Source organism: Drosophila hydei, unplaced genomic scaffold (assembly GCF_003285905.1).
Source record: "Drosophila hydei strain 15085-1641.00,03,60 unplaced genomic scaffold, DhydRS2 tig00000343-arrow-arrow-pilon, whole genome shotgun sequence".
NCBI lineage: Eukaryota > Metazoa > Arthropoda > Insecta > Diptera > Drosophilidae > Drosophila > Drosophila hydei.
Window position 1 is genome coordinate 103,215 of NW_022045713.1, and position 13,201 is coordinate 116,415.

The 13,201-nt window shown below is 42.9% G+C and overlaps 1 protein-coding gene across 1 annotated transcript in view; it reads left to right on the forward strand.

The window, feature by feature from the left end:
* Positions 1-450: 450 nt before the first annotated feature.
* LOC111596592 overlaps positions 451-13,201 on the forward strand; it is an 81,661-nt gene continuing 68,910 nt past the window's right edge. The window contains exons 1-2 of the mRNA XM_030224052.1: positions 451-545; positions 1,237-1,521. Coding sequence (XP_030079912.1) covers positions 1,392-1,521 — 130 coding nt within the window. The 5' untranslated portion in view covers positions 451-545; positions 1,237-1,391. The remainder of the gene's footprint in view (positions 546-1,236; positions 1,522-13,201) is intronic.

Below are 13,201 nucleotides of genomic sequence, written 5' to 3' on the forward strand. Positions count from 1 at the left end.
CACGGGCACACACTTGCATATGCAAGCAGCCAGCCAGCGTGATAATTTTTGTGGCACATGCTCCGCTGGCTCGCTCGCTCGTCGTTGGACAATCGCGTCGCTGTCGTCGTCGCCTCGTCAGCGTCGTTTTGGTTTCGCTTGCCGTTTTTTAGTAGTCGCTATTGTTGTTGTTGTTGTTGCTGCTGTTGTTGTTGTCGCTGCTGTTGTTGGCGGCTCATTTTGGGGCTCCATTCCCATTTATCGGCGCATGGTGGATTCAGTAGAATCGATCTTGTCGTGCTTGCCGCATGTTTGCCACGCCGCGCCATCATTCATACATATATAAATATATATATATATTTTTTTGTTTTTTTTTCGTACTGTTTTTATCTCCACAAATAATAGAGCGTGCACACACACACAAAGACGAACTTGCATAGTGTGAGAGTGTTCATCTCTTTCAGTTTCTGCTTCTTCGCGTTTTTTGACTCTCATTGTGAGTGCAATGACTAAAGTGCAAGTGCAAGTGTTTTATTCAGGGATGCGCGCGTAGTGCCAAATAATCTGTGAGTCTCTATGTGTCTGTGTGCTAATCCTGCATGTGTGCATCTGTGTGTTGTTTTTGTTGTTGTTGTTGTTGTTGTCATTGTTGCAATACAGCCAAACTCGACCTGGCCGAACCCGTCGATCCCGTCGACCTATTCACAATAGCGCTGCAGTCAGCTCAACGATTTTTCACTCTGGGGGAGACCTTTGCGCTGCGTTGTCGCTGGCAACATATATGTATATATATATGTACGTACACATATATGTTTGTACATACATTTGTTCATACTCTCATAAGTATTCAAAAATAAATCGACAACTAATTAATTTGAGCTGCAAACTTAGCAGCCGCCGTCGACAACTTCGCATTATCAGTCGAGCGCATTTTAAGTACTTGGGGAGCAAATACATTAAAAAGGCAAGCAAAGGCCAACACCCGACTGCCTAATTCCCGCTCGCAACTTTGTGAACAGCCCAGCGCAAAGGCAATGAATTTTCTAGAATTTCGCTGCCATCCAGAGTCAGTGCGAGTGCCAATATACTCTCTTTGCCTTGTATAGAAGCTGTCGATTCATTAACAATTCAAATAGAAAAATGTTTAAAGCAATATTTTGGTGGCTGATCTCAGATTTTGCAATGCTTGATAATCATCGCTAGGCGATGACCCGCTACAATATTTATTTCCATTACCTAACAAACACACACAAATAGAGACAGACACACACACACACACACACACACTTGCGCACCTATGCAGAGCACAGTAAAAGAAGACAAAAGTTAAGCTGGCAGTGATCGGAACACTTGCATATATAGCAAACATAAGCAGCATCTTCAAATAGTACGTAGTCGTGTGATGCATTTCAATGATGGCTTTCCACTTAATCAAATCCGCACTGGATGGCACTCATCATCAGCATCAGCATCAGTCACTGATGCGTAATAATCTTGGTCTGAATCGCAATCAGCAGGGCAACGGCGTTATTCTCCTAAAATGTGCGTATTATTTTTAATTTATAAGCTCAACAAATTTGAATTGCTCTACTTCGACATGGCGAAGCTAATATGAATTATATATATATATAGTATATTTAAGCTGCCCTAACTAATAGTTTAACTAAAGTAAAAATCATTAATATTTATATTTCAATTTAAATTACATTTATTAACTGGTTGTGTCTGCAGCTCAGCTCTAGAGCCTCAATCAATCCTTAGTCCTTGGCACATCAGAATGGATTCAACTTAATAAAAAGTAAGCAAGTTGCAGTCGGGCAGTCATCGACTGCATAATACCCGTTCACGTGTTAATTTAACTCTCAAATTATGGAGATTTGCTCGATAAATCTATAGAATAGGTCAAGTTGCTAGCTGCAAAAAAAACCGTGGAAGATAAAGTTCTGTACGCTTTGATATGCCCTCATTGGACTAAGGTATATCCACTCTATATCTGAGAGCTATGTTGGCAAGTTTATATTCCGAATTTCGATCTCTCGCTGCTTTAATAAGAGTTTCTGTTGTATCTTGTATAGCAGCGTAGCTCGCGAGCATGACTTCTATGACTTCGAGTGGCAAATATACAAAGTTGCTAGTCTTTAGCTCGGGACAAACAGACGTACAACAAGATGCACAGTGTAACAGGTCTATATACACTTTTCCCTATGTGAAATCGCAGGAATCGTAGGACTATATCTAAAACCAACTGCATCAATATCTTTTGCAATCAAACACATTTCCAAGCAAAGTCAAAGAAGTTTTCCTTTGCTCACAAATTATTTTCAATTTTAAATAAATTTAATTATTAATTCATGAATTGTTCATAAGTATTTATTTTTGTTTTGTTGTTTTTTTCGCAGTCAGCTGACTGTTAACTTGCAGTTTTTTTTTTCTTTTGCTTTGCCTTTGTGGGATATTCTGAAAGCATTTAGATGTGGCTTATTGCTCCGTGCTTGGCTAAACAAAACGTAATTTGTGGCAGGTTCTTGCCAATTTAGCGGGCCAGTAACCATTTGGTCATAGCCAAAACAGCTGCAGGCCAAATGAATCAGCTAACTTGTTTATGGGCAACGCCTTCGTTCACATTTCTTTTGCACTCACATGGCTCGATCTGCGCGCCCTGCCCGCAGCTTCAATACAAGCATACCTATATACATATATATATATATAGATATGTACATTTATATATATATATATATACATATATATCTTTATATTTTTTATATATATTTTTTTTTTGCTGAATTTTGCTTTGCAGTGACTAATGTTATTGTAATTGTTTTTATTGTTGCTGGTGCGTAGCAAACTATTCGTATGTGTATACGTGTGCATGTGTATGTGTATGTATGTAATAAATAATATAATATATATCATTCATAAAGAAAGAATTGATTTGTGAAATACCCTTGCGAATGCATTTAAAAGTTGAATCGCTGCCAAGTTTCGGCACATCGATAGTGGCTCTGATCACGAGTAAAGATAGACATATAGATGCATATGCATACATATTTGACGAGGTTAAAAGTCAAGTGCTGTGCACACGGAGCGAGACAATGGTAATACCCTCGGCGAGAGTGTAGAAACGAAAGAGCAGACACAAATTAATTAAAAGCTTGCAGCTATTATAATAACAACATCAACCACAATGGCTTGGCAATAGCAATAACAATAACAATAACAATAACAATAACACTAGCACTAACAATAGCAATACAACCAGATACACACACAGATGTACAGCCGCAATACGTATGCGAAGCGTGAAGAGAGAGCAAATGCTAAGCAGCAGTAAACGAGATCGAAAGCGAATGCGAATGCGAAGTGCTCAGGTAGAGCGGCACTGACCTCACCCAAAGGAGGCGTTAAACGAAAGAAATTGTTTAAAATATTTATCAATATTATATTATTATAAAATGTGGGAATAAATACACACAGAACTAGCATAGCCATTGAAACTTCTGTTGAAATGCTGATTTCACTTTGAACTACCTTTGCTTCCTCTATGTCGATAAGGAGTGCAATTAATAGTTATATAATGCAATTCATTTATATATATCATATTTACATTCGAAAGCACATTCAAATTTTCGCTTAATCTTGGCTAAGCCGGACTACAGTTCTGGAATAAGTTTTCTACTTCTTCCAGATACAATGAACCTGATGAGCGTAGGCCTATTTTGCCTCTCTTTAATTGTTATTCTTGACCGCTTGCATGTGGAATAAGGCCAATTGGCCAGGTCGCTTCAATTTTGTGTGGCATTGCCGCTTTCCAGATTCACTCAGTTCGTCGGCATCAACAAAAGGCGCTTTCGGACCTTTGCCAAAATCACTCCAAGTCTTCTCAGATCACTTGCTAACTTGGTTTTCTGGCAGTTGGTCTAGTGACACTCCTTTAGAAAACCATTTTCCATCGAACCTATTCTGTTCCCATTCCAATTGATTCGCTCGAAAACTCTGTTAGCTTTTCCTGCTCTCCTCTTCTATCTGTGAGGCCCCCAAGTGCAGAGGCAGTCGCTGGCCAGCGCCAAATTAATTGACATCGCTTCCATGCTGAGCCACTGCAGTGTCAATTGTGTATGTGCATGATGTATGTATGATGTATGCATGCATGAATGTCTATGTACATTCGGGTCATCACTCAGCTAGAGTTCACCTCGCGTATGCCTCGGCAGAGTCACGGGCAATAGCTCTATGGCCATATACTATAGTAAGCGCATGTAATAAATTAAGCAAGTATGAATGACTGGATGGCAGAGACCGACTAGAGAGTACCCTGTAAATAAGTAACTTAAGATCTTGGCAGATTGAGTCGATTCGATAAAGTTTTTCTAGAGCAATCTGCTACCAAATGTCAACGATTACAGGGTATTAAAAGACAAGTACTTAACGTTATTTGTCCACAATTACAGAGTATTAAAGTACAGGTAGCGCTGGCAATTGACCTCTTTAGGCAAATGCCATTATTTACAGGGTACTAAGGTACACGTACTTAATGCTGGCAACGTCAACTGCCAACAATTACAGGGTATTCAAGTAAACTTCCTTAACGCTGGCCGAATCGGCTTTTGTTCTTTTTCCTTTGCTTCCGCTTATTCATTTCATTCGACACAAAGCGAAAAAGAAAAAAAAAGTAATCCAAAAGAATGTAATTAATAAATGAACTTCATAGCGAATTCTGCTAAATGTGTGTGTGTGTGTGTGTGTGACAGCTTTAGCTGCGTGTGCTTGGGTCACATCAATTGTTAACTAATTTTGGACTTATCCTAAGCAGCTAAGTGGTCATTCAATTCAATTAGCAAACATTGCTAACAATTGAACAGTGTTCAGTCAGCATCTAGCTGGATGGGATGCCATTTGTATCTGTATCTATGAGATACACGCAGTCGCTTATGGCAGCATGCGGAATGCATTGCACTCAGCTATCGCCATTGTGATTGGGATTGTGCGTGTGTGTGGCTCTTTGTGTATGTGGCCTGTCGAACGTCAGCTGTTGCTATTGTTGCTGCTGCTGCTGCTGCTGCTGTTGCTGTTTGTTATTGTTGTCTGTCGCGACATTAGCGCGTGTTTGAGTGCCGCTTAAAAACGCCTCGTTAATCAATGTCGTCGCCTCGTGAGTTAATTGCAAATGTGACAGCAGCAGCAGCCGCAGCAGCAGCAGCAGCGACTGCGACTGCAACTGGCCCAAGCCCATTGCAACTGGCATTGCCCATGCTCATTTCTCCATTTCCATGTCCAAGTCCCGAGTCGAAATCCCATTTCATGTGCATCTCGATGCTCGCCGGCACTCGCACTCGTAAGTGCATTGCACCACTCTAGCATACGCCGGCCGACTCCGTTGCTCAACTGCGGTTGCCGCTGCGCGCTCTGCCACCCACTCGGACGCGGTACTCGTTGAGAGCTTTACGACACGAAATTCGTGTTGCCTGCTCGTTGCAGTTTTTGCTGGTGCCGTTGCTGCTGTAGTGAAAGTGTTTAGCCCATGTTTGCATATAAAAAGTGTTCTCGTTATTTCATTTTTAGCTGCATTTACTATTTGGCATACATTTTTACAAAGCCAACAACAACAACACACACCTCTTAAAAAGGTGCCGCTTGGCTCAAGATTCGGCCCGTTCGGCAGCTAACTTTATGTTTCGCTTTTTTTTGGTTTGTTTTGGTTTTTGTATTTGTTTCGGGGTGCATGTGGCGTATGCGCAATGTTAATTAAAAATTCAAGCCAAAAATACAATAGCGCAAAAAAGTGGAAACTGAAAATGAAAATGTTGCCGTTGCCGTATTTAGAGGTTGTTAAAAAATTTGCATAATTACAACCGCAATAGCAGCGGCAAAAGCGACAACAATGTAACCGACAATCGCCAATCTTAACTTATCTAATGTGAAGGCATGCAAAATAGCAGCGCGTATACGTACCGTTGTACACCCCAAAAAGTCGACAAACATATCTTCTATATAAATGCTCTTGCTGTTGCTGTTGCTGTCGTTCATTGTTTTTGCTTTGCGGTTTTAGGGTTTGGTAATCATGCATATGGCAATGATATTAAACAGCTGTGGAGTGGATCCGACAGGTTTATTGCTTGGACATCTCTCCTACCCGCCCGCAACTATAACTGTAACTGTGACTGCTGACAGATAACGCAGCGTAGAATGCTAGATTGCTGACATTCATAAGTTATGCCCCTTGATAATGAGCTAACTATCCGCACGCGCACGCTCAACAAGCCTGCTGACAAATGAAGCGACAGATAACTATTGAAAGCTAAAAGCTAATGCGTGGGCTACTTGGAACTATTGACTAGTTGAGTAATCTGTTCAAGCATAAGCATGTTATTCACGGCCACCTGCTGACGCCTTTCAGTGGTCTGCGAGGAGCGTTGAGGAATCGAGCATATGAATTGGAAAATGGCAATAGATATAAGATATGAGAAAAGATGTTGCAGCTGCTTCTTGAGCCACTCCACATCCAGTGGTAGGATACTCAGAGAAAGAGAGCAGCTCAGATCGTTGTAGCTCGTCAGAGTACATCACAGATCACTGCTCTCACTTCTCCATCTGATCTCCGTAGCACGTACAGCATAGATTGCTCTTCTCACTTGTCCTTTTGATCTGTATAGCTCGTCTGTATAGCTCTCGTGAGATCACTCTCACTCATCACAGATCACTGTTCTCATTTGTCCACCTGATCGTGCATCTGATCATCCATCTGATCTCTGTAGCACGTACAGCTTAGATCGCTCTTCTCACTCGTCCATCGGATCTGTATGGCTCGAATGAGTACAGCACAGATCACTCTCACTCATCACAGATCACTGTTCTCACTTCTCCATCTGATCGTCCATCTGATCGTCCAACTGATCGTCCATCTGATCGTCCATCTGATCATCCATCTGATCTCTGTAGCACGTACAGCATAGATCGCTCTTCTCACTTGTCCTTTTGATCTGTATAGCTCGTCTGTATAGCTCTCGTGAGATCACTCTCTCTCATCACAGATCACTGTTCTCATTTGTCCACCTGATCGTCCATCTGATTTCTGTAGCACGTACAGATCGCTCTTCTCACTCGTTCATCTGATCTGTATCGTCTGAGTACAGCACAGATCACTCTCACTCATCACAGATCACTGTTCTCACTTCTCCATCTGATCGTCCATCTGATCGTCCATCTGATCATCCATCTGATCTCTGTAGCACGTACAGCATAGATCGCTCTTCTCACTCGTCCATCTGATCTGTATATCTCGTCTGTATAGCTCTCGTGAGATCACTCTCACTCATCACAGATCACTGTTCTCATTTGTTCACCTGATCGACCATCTGATCTCTGTAGCACTTACAGATCGCTCTTCTCACTCGTCCATCTGATCTGTATAGCTCGTCTGAGTACAGCACAGATCACTCTCACTCATCACAGATCGCTCTTCTCACTTGTCCATCTAATCTCCGTAGCACGTACAGCATAGATCGCTCTTTTCACTCGTCCATCTGATCTGTATAGCTCGTCTGTATAGCTCTCGTGAGATCACTCTCACTCACCACAGATCACTGTTCTCACTTCTCCATCTGATCGTCCACCTGATCGCTGTAGCACGTACAACATAGATCGCTCTTCTCACCTATCTATCTAATCGCTAGAGCCGCTCTGAGTATTCTCCTGCAGAGTGAGTACAGCACAAGCTGCTGTAAGCTGCCATGTGACCGACTGAATACGCCTTGGAAGTGCCTTTATATGTGCTCAAATCAATAAATAAACATCTTTAATGATAATCAAGAAAGAATACTGCCTTCTCTTTATACTTCTTAACGAAGTGAAGACTGTTTCGTCTGTCTGTCCATAAAAAATCAGTAAAAATTATGAACAGCCTGAGAGCCATACCCTCAGTAGTTGACCAGTTAGAGCCCAAGAAGGGCGACCTGTCGTCCTTCTCTACGCATGTTGGTTTAACTCCCAGTTCAAAGTTGTTTGTCTATTTGAGTTGAAACACTGTTGGCTGATCATACGCCTAATTTATGCCTTTTGCCATTTGGAGTTTCTAATCGAGTCGACAACACGCAAGCTGATGCTTAATAAATATGCTTTGTGACACTTTGATTATCGAATTATCAATTAATCTGGAACGCTAATGCTCGACTGCCTAGGCCTGGCCTGGCTGATTTGCATATCTGGCCGAGTATTTAATGAGAGCTGCTATCGAAGGCACATGGATTTGAGGCCACGGTCGAGTGATAAATGATATATTCGGCTGCAGCCACTCGGGCTGCCCGCGCGCTGTCAAATTGTCAGCAAGCGGCTAAGAGCTGCATCCCCATAAAGTCGAACGGTTCTGGCCACGATTTGGCCAATTATCGCTGTCAATGGCAAAGAAAGCCAATATATATTTTGGACAATTGTCGATGCTTTCAGTGGCTGCTAGTCGCTTCCAGTCTTGCCAGCAGTTGGCGGACGGTGTTGACACCATTAAGACGCCGCCTTGGCGCAAAATGAAATGAAGCTGGCCGAGGCGAAGGGGCGGCGGGGCCTAGAAGCTGACGATGCGGCTTGAAAAGAGCTATATATATGTGTCTGTGTGTGTGTGTGTGTGTGTGTGTGTGTGTGTGTGTGTGTGTGTGTGTGTGTGTGTGTGTGTGTGTGTGTGTGTGTGTGTGTGTGTGTGTGTGTGTGTGTGTGTGTGTGTGTGTGTGTGTGTGTGTGTGTGTGTGTGTGCCAACACGTTTCTGCTTTTAGCCAGTTGTTGTTGATGCTGCATCATTTTGGGGCAATCCCCGGCACATTATGCAACATCTGGCTGCGGCCAATTAAAAAGCCGCCACATTGTAAAATAGTTGGCAAATTTTTCGCGTTACTTTTCTAATTAAGTGCCGCAGGCAGCCAAAGTCTGATGCAGCAGACTCGCATTCGTCTGTCACTCGCCACGAGAGTCACACTTTTGTTTAGTTTTTGCCTTGTTTCCGTGGTATTCTTTTCGCTGCTCCACTTAACGTGCTATACGGTTCAAGCGGGCACATTGCATGCACCGATCAGCGTCTCAGATTGCAACTGGGTCTGTAGAATGCCACCTACAGCTGATAATTGGCCAACTGCCAGTTGCTGGTCGCCTGTTGCCTGTTGCCTGTTGCCTGTTGCCTATTGCCTATTGCCTGCTGCCTGCTGGCTGTTGCCAATTGTTAGTTGACCGTCCGCATTGCTCATACGCACCGTTGACCCAGGTACAGGCGACCGCATTACTTTCGCCACAGTCACAGTCGCAGCCAAATCTAAATTTGAAACAGAAACGAAAACAGAACCAGAAACTCACTTTAGGCTTGCTAACAAGACTTTCAGTGCCGTAAATGGTTATTCGATATTTATGTGTTTATCTAGCTGACAATTATTAGAAATTTATTTATTAACTTGCCTTTGCGTTACATATTTGGTGGCAGGCGTGAGATACCCTCTGCCAGAGTATTTCCACAAGAGCCGAATGTGTGCCACACTGGCCCACTGGCAAGGGAAACTGACTCGATTCGAGCCATACGCGCCTCTGTGTCTCTCCCTAACTCTGTCTGTCTCGCTCTCTCATCTGTCCCGTTCGCCCTCCCGCTCGCTGTGTGTACATAGTGGGGGTCTGGCTTTTAATTAAGTTTTTGTGTTAGGCTGTCAGCGATTGCAACTGGATTGACTTGAAATACTTACTTAGCCGGCCGGCTGACTGGCTGACTGGCTGACTGGTTGGTCGGCTCTGAGTTGGCCAAATCGACGCTACCAAAAAGCGTATGGCCAGCATTTTGTGGCACAAAACGTTTTGGTGTCGTGTGTGGCTGGCAAATGTGGTCGCTCTTGATTTGATTGGGGCGATGATGCCGTTGCCAGTGGGCCGCCTGATTTGGCTAGCACATGATTTATGCATCTTGGGCAGACAGCAGACAGTCGACAGCAGCCAGCAGCCAGCAGCCAGCAGCCAGCAGACGTCAGACGGCAGACGGCAGACGGTAGACAGCTGCCAGCCGGAAGCTGTTGAACATCGAGGGGGCAGACAGGAAAGTTTGTAGAAAGCCGGCGTATGCTGTACAGAATTCGTTTGCCATTTCCGTTCCCTATTTCCACGTCGATCTCTATCGCTGGTCTAGCCATCTGCAAGCCTGGCATTGCATAATGAAACGGCACAAGAATTCCATTACAAGTCGCCTATCATGGACGTAATTGCATGCCAGGTGTCATAAAGCTGCCAGCCAACTGACAATTGCCACCAACTCGGCCACTACTAAATGCAAGTTGCACTTTCGGTTTCGTTGCCGTTGCCGTTGCACGCCCACGCAACGCCCGCATTCTCAGACAACGCAAAGTCCACATGCAACGTCGACTTGGTCTTATTAACACAGTTAAGTGTGGGTCAGTTATTGTTGTTGTCGCCCAGGCAAATTTGCTTTTAATGAGAAACGAGAATGCGCAGGCACCGTCACAGTCCGCAATTCGCCCATGTTGTTTACTTATTTATTCTCTTTTTTTTTGCTTTTCTGTATACCCTGTACTCATTGAAAATATTGAATTATGTCTGCAACAGTCTGAAGTCAGCCAATAATAAGTACTCAAGATAGTCATAGGAAGAGCGAAGAGGGGAGATACAGAAGTAGGGAGAGCGAGAGGAAAAGAGAGGGGAATACAATAAGAGATACAGATATATAGAAAGATCGAGAGAGAAAGGGTGAGAAAGAAAGACAGAGAAAAAAAGAAACAATCAGAGAGATATGTAGACACAGAGAGAGAGAGAGGGAGTGAGGGAGAGAGAGAGATAGAAAAACTAAATAAAATATATCGATAAATAGGGAGAGACAGATAGATTAACATAGCGAGATAGAGGGAGAGGAAGAGAAAGAGAGAGAGAGAGAGAGAAACAGACAGAGAGAGAGGGACAGAAAAACTAAACAATTTAATAAAATTTATAACGATAAATAGGGAGAGACAGATAGATTAACATAGCGAGATAGAGGGAGAGGAAGAGAAAGAGAGAGAGAGAGAGAGAGAGATAGAGTGATAAATTGATAGAGTGCTAGAGAGAGGGAGAGATCGATATATCGATAAATAGAGGGACATAGAGAAAGAGAGGAAAAAATTAGTACTATAAATAGACAGTTAGATAAGGACAAAGAGAGATAGATCGATAGATAGAAAGAGAGAGATAGGGAGAGAAAAAAAGTGACCTAGAGATAGAGGCAGAGGGAGTAAGAAAAATGACAAGAGATAGGGAATTGAATAATAGAAAATGGAGTTTGATAAGCAGAATCACAAGTAGATTGGAATAGCGAGAGATAAAGAGAAAAGGAATAAACTAAAAGAAAGGCAAAAGGATTCATTAAAGATAGAGAAGGCTCCTACAGAGCTGAAACATCATAGCCTAGGCAGATAACAAGCGATTGCTCATCAACACTTTGAGCAATTCATTTAGAGGATAGAGAAGAGATAGATAAGATAGAGAAAGCTCCTACAGATAACAAGCGATTGCTTATCAACACTTTGAGCAACTGCAGTTGCATCACTGTTCCACGGGTACAGCATATCCGCTAGTCATGCATTGCCCTTTTAAGAACTTCAACTTTTTTAGTTGCTGCTGGCTTTTGTTGCTGTCATTAAACATAAGTTTCCATGAATTAGCTGCAACAGCAAAACACAAAAAATTGCGCCCGCTTCAGCTGAGCATCAGCTTCAGATGCAGCTACACTTTTTATGCAAGGCTAGTAACAAAAACAAAGAAACATAAAAGCTCTCTAACGGTTCATGCACGACGTGCACATACTCCTTAAGGAAATAAATCAGAAATGAATTTATAAGAATTTACGATCCATAAAGTTAAGCTAAAGGGCAAAGCACAGCTGATAAGCTGACTGTAAATAACAACTGTCTACTCATACCCATTAGCTGCACTGCAGGGCTACAGGGTATCGGAGAAAAATGCCAGCAAATGGCAGAGAGCTGACCAGCTGGGAGAGCAAAAAAAAATAAAACAACAGCAAAACAGCTAAGAAAAAATTGTGAATTATATAAAGTGGAGCAGTTGGTCGTCATGTCGAGTCGACAACACGTGCCTCGTGCGCATTTTGCCAAGCCCAATGGAAAACTCATTTTCAGTTTTCCATGGAAACTGATGCCGTTCGACTTGCGGCTTTGACAATTGCCACTGCCTTTGCCTGTGCCGTTGCCCATTTGTTTGCTGAACTCGAAGCTCGCTTGTATTTATTAATTTTCTAGTCTGGCGCAGCTGGAGCTACTGCAGGGCTCTTGGCCGCTGTGAACCCGGAGTCAGGGGAGCATCAGCTGCCAAAGTTCACTCGAAAGAAATGAATAAACAAACGCAGTTATTTGACAGCTCAAAAGCTGATTATTGTCCAGATTGCTGGCCCGAAAAGTATGCTATGCTATCTGGCTGAAAATGTCGACTAATCCCCTCGGCAGCGAATCAATGCCAGGCGCTGAGCTCGTGACCAGCAGCAAACCGAAATTTGCACACTTCACATCGAACCCCAACGCACGATTGCTGTATTATAAAACTGCCTATGCATGTGCTATGTGCGCATGCATTTACCTGCCATTCATTAGGTACATGCTCTCATATCCCTGTGCAGCCGAGGGCTTCGTGCACACAAAGAGCTTTGCAAAACGCGTGTTAAGCACGTCTGAAATTCGATATGCGGTTCGCGAAATTACAGACTGATTCGCTCGCTGGGTGAGCTGACAGTTCCAGGCAGCTGCAGAGCCTTTTCAAAAGAGCATTGAGTACAGTAAACCTGCACTAACACCAACACATGCAATTATGTATGAGTAGGCCTTATGCAGTACGATAATCTAGAGTTCTTTTGCTGCTTCAAGTGATGAGCTTTAGCCTTATACTGACTGAAGTCGAGGCTGTCTGTCCCAGCTTCTGGCATAATTTCTCGTTTTCCGTCTTAGGCGTTGTCTTCTACATTTGTTTCCATGCAAATTGAGCTCAGGTACATATATTTTTCAACATATTTTTACTTGTTTGAAGCACTTCACAAGCTCTTCTTAGGCGACCAGGCAAGAGTGATACTATTTGCGATAACTATATTTCAGCAGTTGCTTAAGCAATTGAAAGCATTTGTATGTAAAAATATGTAAGCAGACTTGCCATTCGATTATGAATCATTCTGCAGTAGCAGAGTGCTTAACAATAATTTTAAAATTAATTTACTTG